The sequence below is a fragment of the Patagioenas fasciata genome, chromosome 7, assembly GCF_037038585.1.
Source record: "Patagioenas fasciata isolate bPatFas1 chromosome 7, bPatFas1.hap1, whole genome shotgun sequence".
In the NCBI taxonomy this organism is placed as follows: domain Eukaryota; kingdom Metazoa; phylum Chordata; class Aves; order Columbiformes; family Columbidae; genus Patagioenas; species Patagioenas fasciata.
This window is the reverse complement of record NC_092526.1, coordinates 2,874,829-2,895,320: the sequence shown is the minus strand read 5'-3', so window position 1 is coordinate 2,895,320 and position 20,492 is coordinate 2,874,829. Positions and strand designations below refer to the sequence as shown.

Here is a 20,492-nt window from a genome sequence, read left to right as displayed (position 1 = left end):
TTATACTTCTCTAGCGCTTTGAGCAGATTTTCCAACAAAAAGATCACGACTTGATGAGCTTTCTTGGAAGCGAACAGCAAGGAGGGAAGTTTTACAACTCAGACATGAGTTTCCCCAGGATATCTTTCACGCCGTGAGTAAAGTCGTGTCTGTACAACGCCCCTGGCCCTGCGGTTCAGAGCTCTTGTCAGGGGAGGCCCTGGGCAATGTTTTAACTCCATTCAAACCAGTTAAACTCTTCAGAGTTGGAATTTGACCCAGTGTCTTATATTTTCTTCCATCCATCTTCATGCTCTTTGTATATTCCATGTGGTGAAGTATGGAAGGTAAAAATATCTACCTTAAATTTTCCTTTGATTTAAACAGAGAAAACCCACTGTATTTTGTTTCTACTTAAAGTTTAAATGCTAAAAACCTTTTAGATGCATCTCATCTTTAACCATGGCAGGAAAGGGCGACAGTGGTAAATCCATCGCTTTCTTTTGCGGTTACCTACCCAACAGTCTCAACAGACTGCAGCTTCATTTTATGTTTCTGCTCCTCTGCAACCTCAAGGTGACTTTCTGAATTGATTGTGTTGGCTGACATACCTAAAAATGTATTTTTTCTAGCTGGCTTGCTTCTTCTGGTCTTATTGGAGAGCGTGGAGCAGTTTGCTGTAGTAAGCAACTGAGACAGACTTCTGGCCTGCGGTTTCTTCTTGCTTCCCCCTTCCTCCGAGTGCTTTTATTCCTGAGCATCTGCAAAGGAAGGATGCAGAGAAGCTCAGGACTTGGTGGGATGCTCTCTCTGAGGATACTTTTCTGGCAAAATCTCCTGTTTAGAAAGGAGAACATCTAAAATGAATCTTTCTAGCCAGCTCAGAATCCTCATGTTAATATTACCAGAAAGAGGATAAAAGACTCTTCATTCCAGTTGTCAGCTGCTTTTTGAGCTGCAGCGTGAGGACATGTGTAAAGCCTGGCTTAGCACAAGCTGCTGAGCACTGCGGTTCCGGCTGGCGGGTGGGCAGTGCAGAGCCTTCCTCGGCCCCTTGCTGCCTGCACCGCTGCCTGCACCGCTTCCTGCCCTGCCTGCAGCACTGCCTGCCCTGCCTGTACCGCTTCCTGCCCTGCCTGCACTGCTGCCTGCCCTGCCTGCACCGCTCCCTGCACTGGGGCCTTTAGTACAACTCTCTGCCAGCTCCCCCCAACAAACTGCACCTCAAAAACTGGTGGAGAGCTACAGGGTGAATGGGGGAGTCCCTGCAGGCTCCTGCCTTACTCCCGTGGGGGAAAATATTGTTATTTAATCTCTGAAACATTCCACATAACTAATCCTTGTGCCTAAAAGCAAACAAAAAGTCGTCATCTGATACTGTGCTACTGTGCAGTGGTCACTGCTGTTTTGCAGTGTCAGATTCAGTGAAATGACGGAAAACAGAAATTGATGGCTGGTTCCTTTGCAGTGGGCAGGATGGAATCTTAGCAGCATTGTGGGGTGGTTTTTTTAAAACTTTCTGCTATAAGTACTGTTTGAAATGTCTTATGGAGAGATTCTTGCCTGTTTCCATCTCTAGAATATTTGGATATGTTTTACCTTTTATTTCATGTATGCTAGCAGAGTTTGTACTAAGGAAAAAAGGTCATGTTCTTACCTCCGTCTTGTACAGGCATCTCTGTAGGCTGTTAAGCAGTTGTCACTTTGGTTAAGAAAGACCCACAGGAAGCCCTGGAATAGTAGATAAATTACTGCTTAAAAAAATATCCACCCTATTCTGCATGGCTTTTTTTTTTCATAGGGTGTGGTACATTGTGCTTCTAAGAAAAGCCAAGTATCCATCTCTACCTCCAAATGCACAGTAGTTCTGCTTACAGGGGGGTTGTTCATCGTGTATCTATGAATACCTTTTACAAAAAGCTCATTCCAGTTTGATGTAGGATGTGAGGAGAGATGTGAGTTCCGTCTCGATGTAAAATATGTCAGTGGATATGCAGCATGGTATTTTCCTAGCAGAACACTTAATCCAGGGAGCTAATGCTGGCTTTGTCTCCAGCATCTTTGGGGTGTGTTCCAGCTCTGCTCAAGTCCTGTATTCCCGTGAAGACCGGGCATGTTTTGTGTGAAGGCTTTTAGGAATGACTGTTGTGAGACACAAGTAGCTGGTGTAGCTAGGCATGACATTTATATGGAATTACAGGTAGCTGAAGACACCGAAAGCTGACAAATACCTTTGTGGGAGTTGTTTCTTTCAAAAGTGTTGCTAATCCTCCCACACCCTAAGATTTTCCTGTACCCTGGCATAAGCTGCCCATGTCTTTAACCTGCTGCATTTTCCTGTTCTGTGGATGAGATGTACCATGATGTGCTGTGCTCATTCCCCTGTGGCTTTGTGCTGTGTTGCTTTCAGGTCAGACTATTTCCAGAGCAGCAGCAGCACAAGACTGACAGATCTGGCACTTGCTTTTTTTGGGTGATTTCTCTCAGTAGCTTAAGCCAGTAAGTATCTTGGGAAGAAGAGGAAGGCTGCAGATCACACCACATTGCTGTTCAGTTGGGAAAGAACAAATACAAGATGATTCTGCTGGCTCAGGGTGGCTTTTCTGTGCCTTGCAGAAGAAACTACTTCGTGCACTGAAGAACTGGTGTGGTAGCTGTTCAGGGAGCTGCTCCCATGTTTGGTTTTTAAAGACAGGAGTTGTTTTCCTAAGGCATACTGCTGCGCTTCACGCTTATTTTCAGGTGTTTGTGTAGAAGGTTAGAATCAGGCGACTGATGAGATCACCAAATAGAGTAGTTTTTTTGTTCCGTTATTTACAGTCTGTTGGCTAAAGATTCACATAGTTCTGGATCTCTTTATCAAGAAATACAATATATTTATTTCTCGACACAGTGATACTTCCATAAAGCACTGAAGCAAAGGTAATTTACAGTATTAGTTTTCTGTAATGTAAGTCAGTGGAAAAAAAATCTGTCTTGATAAGGGCTTGCAAAGAAGTCTACGAGCTTCTCCAAACCCTAAACCTTCTCCTTCTGCACCACCAGCCTTTGCATCTGTCCAACTCCGTAACTTGGGATGAGGAGATGTGGGTTAACAGGGCAATTTGGCAGATGTAGAGCTTCGCCACGTCGCACAGGGGCAGAGCGTGGTGGTGTCCAGAGGGTCAGTGTCTGCCCGAGCCCTGTGGGTCCTGGTGCTCTGGGGGGTTCCTTGGGCTGCATCTCTGGTATGAGGATGAGCAGCAGCCGATTCTGCTCTGGGGACTCCGCTGGCACGAAACCAGTTTTCTAAGATGCTCGTGAGACAAAGATACATCCCTCCCAGTTAAGGTTCAAAGCAAAATCCTGGGCGTGTTAAACGCTGCTTGTCACGTTCTTGCCAGATTTAAGCACAGACAGTCACTTGTGCAGGGACAGTGTGTCTTCGGGGGGTTCTGTTTGTTTCTTTTCTGGGTCCTCTGCTGTTTCGGTGCTGGAAAGGATTTTCTTTCAAGCTTGTCTGTAAGTGCTGAACTGGAGGAAAATTATTTAACACAGATTAATGTGTGCTTCTTGGATGAAGTTATATGTGCTCTTCTGTTTTCTAAAAATGTAGTGAGAAATAAGACGTGAAAATTGTTTCTGTTTCTTGGTGGTGGTGCTAGAAAGATGGTTTACTCAAAATACAGAGCTGATTATTTTTTCACCAAAGCAAGTTCCTTTCGTGCTTACTCGGGGCGTTGAAGACTTTTTTTGCATTTTTGTAGTCCCATTTGGATATCTTTCTCTAAAAGTATCTTCATCCTGCATACCTATCCTGTCAAAAACAAGGATTCCTACTTAAAGCTTTGAAACTGAAAAAATAGAAGATATATTTCAACAAGACAGATTGTCAAACAACTGGAAAATGTAGTCTCATGCCACTCTCCATGTTGTCTTTTTCCCCTCTGGTAGCTGCTGCAGGATGCCTTTGGTTTCCACCCTCCAGCATCTCCACTCCCGTACCTCGTTCCAGCTTGTTCTGCGCTTTGTTTCCATCCCCTGGGATGCAGCAGTTAGTCACTTGGCTTTGGATTCATTTAGTAAATGGCTGTTCAGTCTGGTACAGGCAGATTTATGGGTATTTGGGGAAGTCTGGGAGTACTTTTTTGTTCTGCATCGCTGGAGATGATTTCTTCTGAAGCTTCCTGCCCTGAACGCAGGCTTAACGTGCAGCGAGGAACCTGGTAGGGAGTGATGGGCACTTACATCTCCACATATTGTTTCAATGTTTCAAACTGTGCTGCAAGAACAAATGCTGTTACAAAAGATAAAATGAAGGATGAGATGCCACTTATAAGTCTTTAATATTAATATGTTTTTCTCTGTAGTAGTTTTTCTGAGGACTGAGGCAGAGGGGGGATGCTTCCATAAAAACAGATGCTTACAAGGAGAGATGATTTAATTCCATTTTTCTTGCCAGTTTTTAACTAGACTGCTGACACCCTTGGTATTACCTTTGTATCCTTCCTGTTGTGATTAAAATGACTTACTTTAGAATTTGTTTTCTTTCAAATTTCCTGGTTCTGAAATGCCTGATGTTTCCAGGCACTGAGGTCCATTCCTAACTCTGTAACCAGTGTATTGGAGCAAGTTGCAGAGCTGCAACACCTGCAGATCTCACAGCTGTGTTTTCTTAAAGGTGGGCTTCTTTCTACTGAGAACAACGTTAAATGCAAGTTAAATATCTTGTGTCATCAGTATTTGTCTGTTCTTTTGTTTGAAGACTTCACTGTGCATAAATTGAGCTGTGTCATTCATTGGTAACACCATACAGATAGGGAAAAGGGGAGTTGTGGACACGTGTTGAAAAGGGGGCAGTGACAAAGAAGAACAGGGTGGTCTGGAAAAGAAGCACACACAATTCAGTTTCTACCTGTTAGTCTCATTGCTGATGCATTTCTTGTTAAATTCTGGCTGGTTTAGTTGAATACAAAAGTGCATTTGGAATTTGATATGAGTGTTTTAATCAAAAGATCTCTTCTACACAAGGGGATTTATTGTGGTTGAGTTTGTTTGTTTGTTTTTTCCTTAATATAGACAGCACTCCTGTGCACAGGATATTTTGTGTCTGTTTTTGTTGGATCCCTTTGAGCTTGAAGTGTTGTGTCTTAATGTAGCCCAACAAGACCAAACACAATTACCTACCAGCTCCTTTCAGACTCTTTACTTTCCCTCTTTTGTTTGCCTTTGTGTTCCTGCAGCCTTTTAAAACTCAGAGGTCATGCCAAGGTAAGACCCAATATGAAAAGATATTTACTAAGTGGAAAAACCCTGTATCTGTGTGGGAATGAGTCTGGGTTCAGGATCTGCTCTCAGTTCTGCTCTTGAGAAGCTGCAGGGTGAGGCAGCAGTGGGCAGAAAAAGAGAAGGAACACTGGATCCAAGTTATTTGAGACAACAGCCTGGGTCTGCAATACAGGGTGATCTGTGCTGCAGCTGACGCTGAAGGATACAGGAGCAGAAAAGAGATTTAGAGTTGCTCAGTGACTGCTTGGCACTTTGGACTGGACTGTGGTGCTGCTGATGTTTGGTTTCGCCAGCCCAGCTGGAAGATGCGCATCGGGTAATGGTGCTTGTCTGGGGACTGGCTGTGTGAACTGGGAAATGCCTTTGTTGAATGTTATTGGATTTGGGAGTGCGAAAATATTGCATACTTAAAAAACCAAAACCAAACCCCAAACCAAACAAAACCCGAACAAACAAAAAAGAAGGAAAAAGAAACGAACAAACAAAACCCCCAGGAAAACCAACACAACAGCAAAAAAACCTTTACCTCAAAATATCCGAAATGGGATCCTTAGAAACCCTAAAGGTGTGGACTCACAGGCATGGTATTTCTGATGGATTCCTGATTTTATTCATCTACTGGAAAGGGCGAAGCTGTTTCTACATATTTATGGCCACTTCAGTTCTTGACTTTTTATGGGCTGTCCTGGCAATGCATGTGATTTTTATGAATTCCCATTATAAGAGCAATAATTGGTCCTATGACAGCTTCAGAAAATGCATATTTTCAAATTATGAGACAGACTCTAGTTGAAACCAAGAATGTTGGATTTTTTCCCCATGAGAGATGAGCATTCAGAGGTAAGAACTTAAATATTTAACAGTAGTCCTCTTAGATGTCATTGGTAAAAGTGCTTCATTTTCTTTTCAGTGCTTTGCTCTCTGCTAAAAGAAATCTTATTCAGTACCTAGTTATGATGATGGATGGGAGATGCTCTGGGTCCGTGTAAGAGAATCTCTCCCGGGGCAGGGAGCACCAGCATTCTTGAAAAACTGCGGTTGTTTTGAAGCTGTTGCTAAATGTTTCCGTTGTGTGAGGAGGATGTGATACTGGAAAACACATTTTCTTATATGACCAATGGCCCAAAGGCTTGCAATAACTTTTGCTTTACTCCTGAACAAAATATTCCTGAATTTACTTAGATGTTGTCGCTGTGACACAGTATTTTCTATTTAATTGTTGCTGTGGCTGGCTGTGCGGTAAAGGAGACGTCTTATTTTGGGGGTGAAGGTTGACTTTTAAAGTCACATTGGGAATCTACAGGGAAGTTGAGTCTCTGGTACGCAAGTATCATTATGACTGCTAAATAATTCTCTCACTTAGCAAAGGATGTGCAGGAGAGCGTTATCTGAATTGGGGTAACTGGGTTAGTGAGTATTTTTAGCAAAGCTGTTAACAGAAGTTGGATTTTTCTGCGGTTGTAATCTTTTCTTCACTGTACCGTTCTCCTAAATTGCTTGAATCTCTGTATTTAGGCCAACAGGGAGATGTGGATAATGCTGCAACTTCTCACAGGGCTTTGAGATTTTGTATTGTTCACTTAGTAATAATCTGTTCCAAAATTCTACTAAGGAAAGTCATCTGGCTCCTTTTTAATACATTGCTCAGTAGTACAAGTAGCTGAGCGGCCGTACTTGCAGGCACCACCACCTGCTGCGGGAAGCGCAGTATGCAGCTGGAGGATGTATATACCCATGGATGTGTCTATGTATACTGGACTAGCTCGTAACACACAGTTGTGTCCCATCAAGAGGTGCTTGTGACCAGTTCAGCTGGAGCAGGCCCAGCAAATGCCTGTCTTGCCTTGTTCGCTGTGTAGCTGACAGAATTTGCTGATGGCTCGATCGAAGCCACGTGTCCTTCTGAACCGCTGTGACTCCTCTGACCCTGGGAAGCCACGCTACTCCTGGCGTTTCCTGCTGACGCTCTTAGTAGCTGTTTCAGTGACACTGCAGACACAGTTCTCTGCACCCGTACAGCTCACTCTTCTCCAGCTGCAGCAGTTAATTCCTTTTTAACAGCCCAACACTGATTTTTGTCTCCATATAAATTGCACAAAGTGCCACTACTGAAGACTGACCTGGTGGTCTCAAACTGCTACACCCATGTCATACCCATTCTCTACTTCTCTCCCTTTTTATATTACATTTCTTTTCCCTTTCCTTTTTTATCTTGCATTTTGTTTGGTTTTTCTCTCTTAGAATCTATCTGTATGCTTCTTTATTTTCTGGGTCAACCATAAATACTCAGTGGCAAACTCTGCTGTCATTTGATAAACACATTGGCTTGATTATTTTTCACTTTATGGTATCTTTGACAATTTAACTTCAAAGCAGAACAGTTCAATGATGCAAACAAATCCTAAAGCAAAGTTAATCTTGCTATACAGAAGCACGTTTCTTTATACTTGAGAAAAATGTTTGCTTATATCAGCAATAAAGGATTTATTCTGTCCATTGCTTGCTTTATGTGCAGCCCGGATTTTCTGAGTATTATGGAGTAACCTTATCCATAAACTTCAAACAAAACTGTTGCCAGCGTAAACAATTGATTTTATCGTACCATATGTGATCGCTGAGCTGTGAAGCGCTGTGATAGCATCGTCCTGTGCGGGAGGAAGGCTGGACTCTGCTGCTGAGAGCTGGAGGAACATGGAAGCACCTCAAGTGTTGTGTGAGCCAGTGAGCTGGGAAAAAAGAGTGAAAGATGAAAACCTCTGGTTGTCAGTGCCCGGCTTGGGAAACACCTGCTTTGGGCTCAGGTTTGGAGCTGGAACCGAACAAGCCTGGATTTGACTTAGAAGTGACCTTAGGCTCATTAGTGCCTTGGTCCCCTGTTCATACAATGGAAATAAACCTTCTTTTTATCTGTTGTTACTTTTGGTGGTTTAAATGTCAGGGTTTTCTGATTTTTGATACTATGGGAGCTGCTGGTACACGCTTTGGTTTCTTTTTGAGAAAGTCATTTGAGACCCTCTGTTTAAAACACAACAAGCCTGAAAGCTGTAGTCTTGCTGGCAGACATGGGAATTCAGAGCAATTATTCTGCTCTGGAAAGAGATTCCTTCTGTCTTCAGGGTCTTGCTTTTCTGAAGAGCCATCAGTAAGTGTATAAATGTATTTTCACCACATGCAATGGCTGAACAGCATTTTTTTTTCATTATCATTTTGCTTTTTATTATTATTAAAACCTGCCATTTGGAGTGGCGTGGATTTAAGAGACCTTGAGAACTAGGAATTGCAAATTGAATAAACATCAAGGCTGGGGAAGGCAAGAGACCTCTGTGGCTTCAGAACTAAGGAGTTTGGTGTGGGTTTTGTTTTGGAAATAGTACCAAATGATGAGTGTAAAGGTAAGCAGGGCAGCTGGAGGTTGAATGGAGGTTGAATGGCTTGTGACCTAAAAGGAGGAGTGATGAGTGTTTGCACACTCCTTATCCTCCTTATTTTCTGCTAGTTGACAGTCCCGTGTCCTGCAGGTTTTGTTCATTTCTGCTAGAGAGAAATAGGAATACGAACCATGATTTATGTAATAGACAGGTACTGCATTTGTATGTCTGTCGTCTTATAGGTCGTGGTCTTTTCTTCATTTTTCTTGCCACAATGGGTCAAGAAACAAAACCATACAAGTGCTTTCACTCATATGTGTAAACGTTTATCATGATCACGTTTTGTGCCTCCTGACCTGCAAGATTGTGCCCTGCTTTGAAGATTTGGAAAGTGCAGAAGGAATATCTCAGCATTACTAAATCTGATAATAGAATTACTGTCAGATAATTCCAGCCAGCATTGCCTGTTTGTGGATAATTTAGCAGAAAGTGGGGCTGGTCTGCTGATCTCACTGCTGTGCTGTAAGAAGGGATGTGCTTATATATTAATGAATTTCTAACTGCAGGGAAGACACAGGAAGGAGTTATGAGACCCAAAAAAATCTATATTTGCACATAAAACCAACAAAAATTACCAAAGAAGGTCCAAGCAGTGTGTTTCAAAAAGAAATTCTGCAGCTCTTTGTTCTTACAAAGTTCACTGTGTGCCTGTGTATGTTTTAACCGGCTCCATAGTATCACTTTTATTTCTATTATTTGTGTGACAGTTTGAGCTATATCCTGTGTATTAACACAATCAGATCCCCTGTGCCAGCTGTCCAGGAAAGCACAAGTTCTCACCACAGATTTCTTGGTATGGATTCTCACTACCAAATGCAGAGTTGTTCGGGACCGATTCTACTCAAAATCAGAATGAGATTTAAACAACTCTGAATTACTTGACATTGACTTAATTCATCAGTGATCGATTAATTTACCAGAGATACAAAAACCACATTCTTAAATACGTTGTTTACTTCCTAATAACTGGCGCAAAAATGGAGAAGGCAGTAATTCCAGTTTCTAAGGGGTTGCAATTTTTTGTAAGGATGACTTTTTGTCACTACTTGTCTAATTACTAGGAACCAGAGGTACAAATAAGAATGCTGGTGCTGGAATACGATTGCTGAGTATTACCAGGCCAAGCACTGCAGTACCATGACCCTGTTCCCACAAATGTATGGGCTTTACAAATAACATTGGGGTCTCTGTTTAACAATTCCCTGTTTAAGTTTTCCTACCCCCCCCCAGAGACAGAATCCTTATTTTTTTAAATTTTATTTTAAAATGTGATTTAAAAAATATAATTACTTGACCCAAAATGCTTTAGCTTGAAGAAGACTGGGTGATTGATTGGTGCTCAAATTGTGAGATTTGGACATATAGAGTAAAACTGAGAGTTCTGCTTTTTTTTTCCCCCTCTAGATAATGAGATGAGCTATGTAAGGAAATCAGTGCAACAAGCCAAGGAGCTTGTTGGTTGTAAGGTTATGGGTGGGAGTGAGCGGTTCCTGTCTATGCGGGTAAGGGGTGGGGATGGCAGGAACTGGTGCTCTTGCCGGCTGGAGCTGAAGCTCCAAATGACCAACTTGTGCTTGGCTGGTTCTGGGTGGGTTTGGTCCTCCCAAAGTGGAGCTGCCTCCTCTCTCCTCCACCCCTGCCTGGCTTAAATTGGGTGAATTGGCAGGGAGAGAAGCAACTAGGCAAATGGAGATAAGAATCAGAAGAGGTAAAAAAATCAATAGAAGTGTTACCAGAGTGGAAGGAGGTCAGCGATTTTTGCAGTGGGAATCAAAGGTTGCATGAAATGCTGCAGTTACTGCATGTTCCTTCCAAGAAGATCCAACCTCACTCCTTATTCTTATTAAATAAGCTTTTAGATGTGCATTTCGTGTGTGAAACGCGGACCTCGCTTCAGTGGGTCTGCCCCAGGTGCTGGAGAGTCCTCGCTACCAGAACGGAGAGAAATGGTGGGAGCTTATCAAAATGGCCGCGCTCGCACGTGGGGTCTCTGTTCTCCGGCCGGGTTTGAAGAGGTTTGTTGCCAGGAGCAACTTGTCTGCATTACTCGGTGACAGGGTAATTGCGCTGCTTGCCTCGACATCTGAGCTTCTGTGAAGGCTCTTCCATGCTCAAATTGGAGCTGTTACTATAGCTATAGAGCCGAATATTTCCAATATACTACACGAGTCTAGGCTGTGAGCAGTCAAGCTACAAAATTGAAGGTAATGCCAAGGCAGTTGTGCATCAAATATCTCTGTAGATAAAACTAGATACAGCACTGCTGTGTGTGCTGCCCTGTCGGTTCTTCGAGTATCACTTTTCGATGGAAAAGGTGAAGCGAAACACAGAAGTAGCGGTGCGGTCATTCTCCTTCCTTAATCCCCGATGTATATTCAGTGTGTGTGGTTTTAATTGCATTGCGTGAGAGGAGGCTGGGGCAGACTAGTGACAATATTTCTGTTATACTGCATGCTTTTAAACAGGAGGTTGGCTAACACTGAAGCTCCCAGCACTATTGGCATTTAGTGTCTCGGTTTGTAAATGAAGAACCAAGTCTAAATTGTTACCGGTCTCCCAGTAACACGCTCAACCAGCAAGGTGTCAAGGCCGAGGGTTGTTTCCTGATCACTGGTAGTACAGTTAAAGCATTAGCTTATGGACTATGGTCTTGTCCTCTCTCACCTGTCTTGGATGTGACTAGTCTGGGCTTTTGAACACCTGAGATCTCTCAGTTTTTGAGGGCAAAGAATAATCTACATGTACCGGTGTTGCCGTTGGTCCTACACTTTGTTATCAGTGACAACGGGATGAGAACAATTCAACCCTGCTTGGTGGAGCGTGTCCTCAGTGGAGAACTGCGTTCTCACCATGGTGTGCCACCACGCAGACGGCATTGGGGTCCGTGTGGGTCAGGGTGACGGGGGTCGGTTCGGGGAGCAGAGGGGGCCCAGCCCTGTGCTGCCTTTTGGACTCTGGGCTCCCTGAGGTTGGGATTGCCAGGGCAGCTTCGAGACCTTCCAGGAACTCCTCTGTCATGATTCAGACACACAATAAATTAGTGGCTCTGGATTAATCCCCGGGAGACTGAATGAGTATATAGCCCAGCTGCAAATGGGAGAGTTTACGCTTGTGAAATGCTTTCTCTGCAGAACAAATACCGGACAATGCAGACAGTGGGGTGCAAGCGTCTCACTTGTTTCTTTTGCCAATATATATCCAGCCTGACACGACGCTCTATGCCCAGTGGTGTAGTTTGTTCTCTGATCCCCTTCAATCCTTGCTTTTGCGGAGCATGCTGAAAAGAAAGCTGCTCTACGGACCAGTGGTGCCCTCCCATTTCATTTTGACCTCTCCTGACCCGAGGTGGATTTGAAGCTACATCTGACAGTGCTCAGTATCCCATTACTAATCTCCTGAGCCGCCCAGTTGCCCCATAAATCTGTAAGTGATATGTTTAACAAAGTGGAGATTAACACAACGCTGCCACAGCAGAATTAAGATGTAGTTATGTCTTGAAGCAGGGCTGGTCTGTTATGCTTCTCTTCTGTAGGTAGAGCTGACAGTTAGTATCTTACTTGGGACTTTTAATTCACCAAAGCTGCTTCATTTCATGTTTTAAATATACACTTAGTTGTTATTTTTTTTGTTAATATTGTACACACTGACAGTAAGCAGAGATGCTGCTCCACAAGTAACTTATTCCCGTGGCTGCCCACCCATGAGGTGGCCTGGGCTGACTCCTCTTCCATTGCTGCTGTGGTGAGCTGCCTGAGGACAGGTTTTGTTACGTTATTTTATGGCTAGGAAATTTTTCTGTTGTTGTTCAAAGAAAATAACAACCCCCCAGTACTTTAAAACCAATTTTGAAGTATTGCGTTGTTACAAAACAGACTATTAATACATTGTTCTCTTTTTATTCTGAACTGCTACAAAAATCACAATACCTTTAGTTAGAGGAGCGAGGCTCCTGTGATTATGGTCGTTTTCTTTCTCTTTTCTTCTATGAAGAATATTTTTCTGTCTTTTCTTCCAAACTGTTAGTTTGCCTGGTTTTGTATACAAAAGAAATGATGAAATTCTCTTCTGTTGATGTAAGGGAGTGGGGTAGGTTGGCTGAAATGCTGGAGCCTGGTAAAACCAGAGAAATTGTAATAATTTTGGGTCTGGCTTACCTGCAGAGCTCGGTGAATGGTTTTTTTCTCGAAGGGTTTGGAAGGTGTCTGTTGCAAGTGGAAGCTATGAAAAGCAGGTCAGATGAGGACCCTGTGTTCTCATTGTGGCTCAGAATATTATGCAGTAAATATCCTCACAAGATTTCTGTTTACTTCAGAACCTCTGATGTCCAAAAGAACTTCATCTGAAATGTGAGTGACAGCATTTTAAAGTTAATGTGATTAAACTTGTCTGTGCTTTGCTGAAGTAAAATGAGTAGATTATGAAGGCAGCTTTGAATAGGCATGAAAAGGTTTACTAAATGAGTTAGAGCATATTAAATTAAATGAGTAGTTATCTGTTACATGTAATACAGTGGGACAAGCTACCTGAAAGCCAGAGGGATGGTGCTGGGGATGACGTTCTCCTGTTTCCCCAAAGACCATGAGAGTAGCCCGTGTCTCATTCCTTGCTCTGATGGGTTTATACCTCTGATAAAGCAGAGAGTTCTGCTGAATTTACAATCACACGCGTACTTAAAAATTCATTCTGTGAGGAAAAAAATGAAGAAAAAATTTTGCAAAAGAAACACAAGTGTGAAAAAGTTATCCAAATTTCTTAATGTGGAGTGAAAGACCTGGGAAAGGGGGAGTGATGCACAGCTTAGGCTAGTGCTGTACAAAGCATCACATTAGATCCTTTTCCCCATGATTGTTAACATAGCTTCATCTTTTCAGAGATTAAATTAACTGTGGGAGGATAACACCACTCTCAAATACTCGGTTTTGTGCCATTGCATAAGCAGTTAAGTAATCGAGGCTGAAAAGAAAGCTGCAAGCTGCCATACAGAGCACTGGCGGGCTGGAAGGATGGTGCTAATCCTGATGGAACTGGGCTGCACCGTGGCAGGAATACCAGAGGATGCTCGGACGAAGTGCTGCCGGTACCGCAGCATCCACACGCCGTGCTTGGTGCTGCCGCGTGTTCCGTTGCCGGCTGGGCAGAGGATGGCGAGGAGCTGGAGGAGGCTGCGTGCCAGGGATTTTCCACCTCCCCATCCCGTTCCTGAGCCACGAGGTGCTGGGGACACCTGGACGAGGAGCAGGAGGAGGAGCGAGTTGGTTGCCCTCAAGTAAGAAGAGGTCCCGTTTTCCAGAGAGCTTTTGTGGGGTCTGTGGTGGCTGAATGCTCCGGGTTCATCTCATCCTCTGGATGGTGATGACTGGTTTGCACCAATGCAAGTAAATAATAGTGGAGAGCTGTGACTCTGAGTGTCGCTGTGTCAGAAGTATAAAATAATGTTGCTAAAGAGGATTATTTAATAGTTGTCTTTGTACTGGGAGTTCTTTATGTTTAAAATTCATCCGAGGTTTTTCAAAGACTGTATTTTCCAGGTCATGTTTCTAGGTAGAAGAAAAACTTTAAAAAGTAATTTTTAAGGCTTAGTTTCCTAAATTGTACATCTATACCAAACGAAAGTAATGCTTTCTCAAAACAGGATTTGTTGCAAGGAGTTAAAGGTTCTTTCTGCTGAGAGTGGAAGCTAAAAGTGGATCTCTGGCCCTGAGCCCAATTCCATCAGCTCCACAGAAATATTCATAAGGCAGATCAATAATTAAGCCTGCTATGCAAAAGTGATGTTGTGTTTGACTCAAATTGCTCTGCAGTGCCTGTTCATACATGACTGCTTGTTTTAATTTATTTTCCGACTGAGTTTTAGGAGTATTACCAAGATTTAAGAATGTCTTTTGGAGAACTTGGTTTGACTGTGTGGTGTATTCAGGTTATCCTGAGAAATGTCTAGATTTTTTTATCCCAAGTGTTTTGAATTCCAATCCACTGGGGGAATTGCTACTGCGTCAATGTTTCCAAAGAGCGAGTTAACATAGAAAACAAATAGGATGGTAGTAGTATTTCATAGGTACGACTGAATAAAGGGAAAACATAATAAACAAATTTAACTGGTTTGCTAACATGCATTTATTTCCTCCCTCTGTCTTTAATCCTCATGTTTTCAATCCTCACTAGAGATTGATGGCTTCAGGAGAAGGGGATAGATCCTGTTTCTTTCTTGTGCTTTATCAGCAAATTGGAAACAACCTTGTAGTTGCAGAACCTCTATAACTTGTGGGCAAAAAAAGTCCTTCTATCTAATTCCAGAGAAATTTGCAGGGCCAGTTATTTATCCCATTTGTGAATGGAGCCCATTTGATGCAGCACTCAGTAAATGTTTCCTCTATATTTTGAAAGGAAGTAAAGACTTTAATTCCAACTCCTATAGGCTAGAGGGGAGAAATGTGTTTTATGGCGCCTTCTGAAGGAGAAGCTCAGTGCTGGGTGAGGGATGTGCCTCCACTGGAAACTGAACTGCTGCTGGTAATAGTTTGCTTTCTGCTCTTTGAAAAATTCTGCCTTCCAGACCTGCAATTATCCATCTTTTATTTATAAAACCTCTCCTATAAAAGCACTTATGGTAGTGAATACTAGCTGGGAAATAATTTCCTGTTAATTAAGCTCCTACGTATCACATGATTCTGCTACCTGTATACTCATGCGTTGTTTGTACTGGCAGTGGCATCTTGTAAGGTATATTAAACCACTCATAGATCATCAATAGATCCAACTGCATCAATAAAACTCTTTGACTTGAATAGAGAGCCAGAATAATAATGACAGAGTTCCAGCAAAGTCATGATTTGCCGAACAAGTCATCTGATAAATGAAGCCATGCGATTTGGCCCTGTTTTGTATTTGCAGGGACCAAAAGTTTTCCTGAGCTATCGGTTGATGATTGCAGGACTGATGCACCCCTTTTACAGGGGCAAAGGGCGTGCCTTTATTTGACCAGGATGTGGAGAAAAGCACATTCTTGCCTTCTGAGGGGACAGAGGACTGAAATGAATGAGAGGGACACTGTGTATGCGATCCCTTTGCCCATTTCAGCTGAGTGCCCGAACAATCGGCTGTTAGGAAGAGCCAAATCCAGCAACCTGGTGGCATGGCCACACGGACCTTGTGACCTGTGATCCCACTTCAGTTGCTGGTGCTCAGACCCCCGTACACATGCATGCACACAGAATGAATGAACTCCCTCACCCAGAAACAGAGTTAGAAAGGAATTTATTAATAGTAAGATGATAGGATTGTGCTGATCAGGTGTGGGATGTGGCTGGACGAGCATAGTGACCAGCACCTTGCTTACATGGCTGGTGTTTTTGTCCTTTTGTCCCATGTTTGTTTCTCCCAAACCAGCTGCATCCCTTCCTTTCCTTGCCTCGAGGATGTACTGGCACAATATTTTGCAGGCGAGTAGAGGGAGCTTCACCTCTGCCATCAGCACGTTTGGGGTCGGAACTGCACTGGGCACGTTCCCAACTGCCAGTTGTCACATAACTTGCTCCCAGCTGTTGTCTGCTTAAGCAGAACAAACTTGTATCTCTTCTGGGAGAAATCTGGATGGTATCTATAATTCTAGGGAATGGTTTCAAGCTATAATTCCTCCTCAGACTCAAACATCTCCTTACAGCCCCCAAAAAGCAGAGAAACGCAGCAGTTTGTATGCTCTCTTCTTCCTTTCTACTTCAGCAATTAAATATCTGAGCTACGTGCTGGCTGTTGGAGATTCTGTTCTGAGTCATCTCACCTGACCTGTGGTTTTTATAAGGCACTTTGGGGATGAGCCTTGACCTCTGGATTCTGCCTCTGAACTCACATTCCTGGAAGTTGGGTGTTACCTTGCTTAGCATCATAACCCACAGGTACACTGGTGGAGTCGACCCTGAACATCTGAAGATCACAGAGAATTAATAATGAAATTGCATTAAGACTCCTCATTCTTAGCATGCAGCTCTAAGCACTGAGCGCTTCTCATTTCCTGTCTATGTGGAATTTAGGAGAGTTGAGGTTTATTTATTTTTTGAAAAAAACAGGAAATATATTTGTTTGTTTTTAATTGAGACTGCATTATCTTCTAATGATAGCACTGCTCTGTGATGTTGCTTAAAAATGATTGTTTTGGTAGCACGTACATTTATGGTTTGGTCCTTTTTATGCTTGTGATATCCTCAGCCTGCAAACTCAATAGGAAACTCTGTACGTTAAGCTGGTGAAATAATTGGCAATACATAGGAATATCATTCCTTGCGCTATGGAATGGCCAGAATAGAATCTATCTTGCTGTCAATACAGCTCAAACAGGAATTGTGTGGGTGGATGGGAGCACTTATCCCAGCCATTATGCAGCAGTGGCACAAGTTAATGGAACAGACTGTCAGGGGGACGGTAGGAAGAAATGGCATAGGAAGGAAGATGTGATTTATGTATGAGAGATAATACACCGCATATAATGAGAAAGTTTGAAAAATAATGTATGGAGGAGGTGCACAGATAAAACTGTTATCATCAGCTCAGAAAATAACACTTTCTTTCTATCTGCTTATTACTTTCTTGAGTAAGCTCTAATAGGGCTGAAATCTCCCTGATATTGGCATTTAAGTCAGGCTGAGTTACATCTGGAAAAAAAAAATAAAAGCTGTTATGTTATTTCTGAAGTTGACAGTAAGGGCCAAAGTACTGCTTGGGAACGTGCTAAAAATAAGGTGATGTTCATGCTTGCTCACCGTCCCTCTGTGTTTTGGAGCAAAACCTTGGGATCTGCCAGCATGTTGCCTTTGTAGGCTGGATGTGGCTTTTGTTACCTTTGAGGGAAGTCTGTCACAATGAAGAGCTTAATAACAACCTCTAAAACAGAAAAATCCCCAAACCAAGACAGGCTTGAAGCACAAAAACCCTCCCCCGAAACCTATAAGTGCTGCTTGGATAACAGAGCGCTCTCATTTTGTGCAGTTGGTGACAGATGCCTTGTGATCCTTCACATTCGTGTATTTTCTTCACATATCAGTGATGGGTGTTCAGTGTTTTAGCTTCCCAGAAGGGAGGAAGAAATTGGACTTAGGTAGCACATTTGTGAATTGCTGCTTTAACATTTGCAGCTTTTCAGCTTGGCAGATAAATGACAGTTGTAGCCAGTGCCTCTTTCAGCTGCCTGCAGCACAATTATGATGGGATTGTTTCAGGGTATCTCTGATATTATAGTTGCTGAGAGCTCGGTAGAAGAGCTGGATTGATGGCACCGGGGCAATGTGTGCCTGGAGCGCTGTGTTTGCCGTGATAGGATGATGTGCTGGCATCGCTCTCTGCTACTTTCTTGCATTGCTTAGTGAATAAGCCTCAACTCAGAAATAAATAAGTGGCTGGCTGAGGTTGTGTGTCCATGTGGTCTTTGGCCTCTTGCATTAGGGCTTATTGTCTAGTGCTTGGAATAAGCAAAACGGGGGTAAGTAGGTAAAAAAACCCCACAATTTTAGAAGTTGTTCTAGAATAGTTATGGCAAGGCTGGGTGGCCCTTCTCATCCTGGGAAAGAAGAGTGGTGTCTGGCTGAGAACCACACAGTGTGCACAGTCGTGGAAAGCTTTGGAGAGATAGGGCTTGGGGTGGGTACCAGCTGGGTGCTCCCAACATCGCACTGCTCTCCCGGGGGCTGGGGGTGAGGACTGGGGTCTGGGGCTGCCTTGGGATGTTGGTCTGGGTCTGGGGCTGCGTTGGGATGTCAGTCTGGGGCAACACTGGGATGTCAGTCTGGGCCACCTCTTTGGTCTCGTGTCTTACCAAGAGGGGTGCTTGGATGACCCAGTGTTCACCCCATGCCAGCACGAGACCATGAATTCTTTACTAAATGCTTTATAAATTGCTGCCTTATCCTGAGATCTGAAATTCTGGGAGGAAACATGACAAACACACATTGTGGGCAAACATCTCTCTGTCTTATTTTCCCCTATGGCTGTTAAGTAGCTGAGTTTAAGGAGCAGGCAAGTGTAAGCTTATGATATGCTTGAAGTAAAATCAAAGTGTGACAAAAATGGCTAATTGAGCACAGCATTTGAACAGCTGGCGGCAAGTGGCAGAAATGGCACGTCAACTCAACAGAACGAGACTCCTGCATCGGGTACCCAGCCACCTCGCAGTCAGCTTTGAAGCCCTCGTTACGCTGTTCTCGGAGCAGGTGTCATGTCTTCGAAGGGAAATATTACAGGCTTTGATGGAAGATGAGAAAGATGTTCCGTGTCCGCTTAGTGTAACTTTAAATAAAGGAATAGTATTTTAAATGCAAATGTCTTGCTTGTTTTTGAGTTGTAAGGAGCTGAACTGCTGTCTTAAGAATTGATTTGCCTTTTAAGTGTCATGCAAACCTATTTTTAGGATTGCTATTATGTGTTTCTCTTGTAACCGATTATACTCGCTACAAAGAGGAATCAACATGTTCTGGAAGTGTATGTGTGGGTTGTGCTACACCGTATATACATAGGAACAAGTGTCGGCTGCGGTGTCACCTGGGAATTAGGGCAGCTCAGCGTCTGTGATGGTTCAAAACCTGGAAATGGCCCCAGTCCCATTCAAAACATCATCTTGGAGCTCTTTCCACACAGCATCTTGTTATTTGTTGCTGCTAAGGGTAAAAATCATGACAATTTCTGAATAAAATACAAGCTTAGGGCAACATAGCAGCCTGACTGGGCTGCCTGATTTGGGTCTAACCTGCGCTTTTAGAAATGAAACCAGGCTGGTTCTGCTGAAGGAACATCTTGTGTGCTGGGCCACCCCGGCCTCAGCAGGAGGCAGCTCTCAGGACCTGCAAACCTCTCATCCTCTCCCCTTTGATCGCTGTTTCTTGCACCACAGCTTTCTCTAGTTTCCAGTAACGAACAGCAAATCCTTTGCAAATATTTATATGGCTATTCCCCCATAACTCCCAAGAGAGGGAGAAAATAATCAACTTTCAATGGCTGATATTTCAGCTTATTGTTTCCTGCAACTGTAGCTGCTGACCCAAATGTGAACACACAGGAAACATATGCCACAGTTTATTTGCCAGCTATAGAAAAGACGGTTTTGGAACACATGAGATGTCACATCTGTTTAGTCAACAAAATATTGCCGTCTCCATTGCCCTGAATGGCTTCCTTTGTAGTAAATGCTGCATTTCAGCATGCCTGTTAAATTGGGTCTGTAAACTGTTTGAAGCGTTCTTTATCTTACAGAGTTTCTCTTTTGTTTGCAGCAAGGGAAGCCGTATGTCTTTGATAGAGTGTTACCTCCTAATACAACGCAGGAACAAGTTTATAATGCCTGTGCCAAGCAGATTGTTAAAGGTAGGTGTTGTCTTTGTTTATTCATGTTTGGGGGAAGGGAGAAAGATGTCTCACTATCCCCTCAAGCTATTTGAAGACAGGATAATAACTGTTTAGTTGTCTGTATGGGGGTTTAGTAATTAGTAACTCCAAGCATTTCTTTTTTTAAGGGCTTGTCTGTGTAAAGAAACCAAACCCAACCAAAAAACAAAACAAACAGCTGAAGGAATTGCATTAGTTGTTCCTTACTTTCTCCTTGTGTATGACTATTACTCCACGCAATACTTGCTTTTTGTGATATAAGTGACAAAAAGCGTATTCTTAATGCTGTGTGGGACTGTTCAGGACGGGATGAGCATGGAGTCTTAGAATGGAATGATGGGCCATTAAAGGAAAAACAGCACTGGTTTTGTAGCTGTATTTTAAAAATGAAATGAGAGCACAAGTCCCTGTGCAATAGCACCCTATTTGTTTAAAACAAAACCTTCATAAACT

General features: G+C 43.1%; 1 protein-coding gene across 1 annotated transcript in view; it reads left to right on the top strand.

Annotated features, from left to right (window-relative positions):
* KIF5C (kinesin family member 5C) overlaps positions 1-20,492 on the top strand; it is a 77,026-nt gene that overhangs the window by 3,363 nt on the left and 53,171 nt on the right. The window contains exon 2 of the mRNA XM_065840627.2: positions 19,928-20,018. Within this exon, the coding sequence (XP_065696699.1) occupies positions 19,928-20,018 (91 nt within the window). The remainder of the gene's footprint in view (positions 1-19,927; positions 20,019-20,492) is intronic.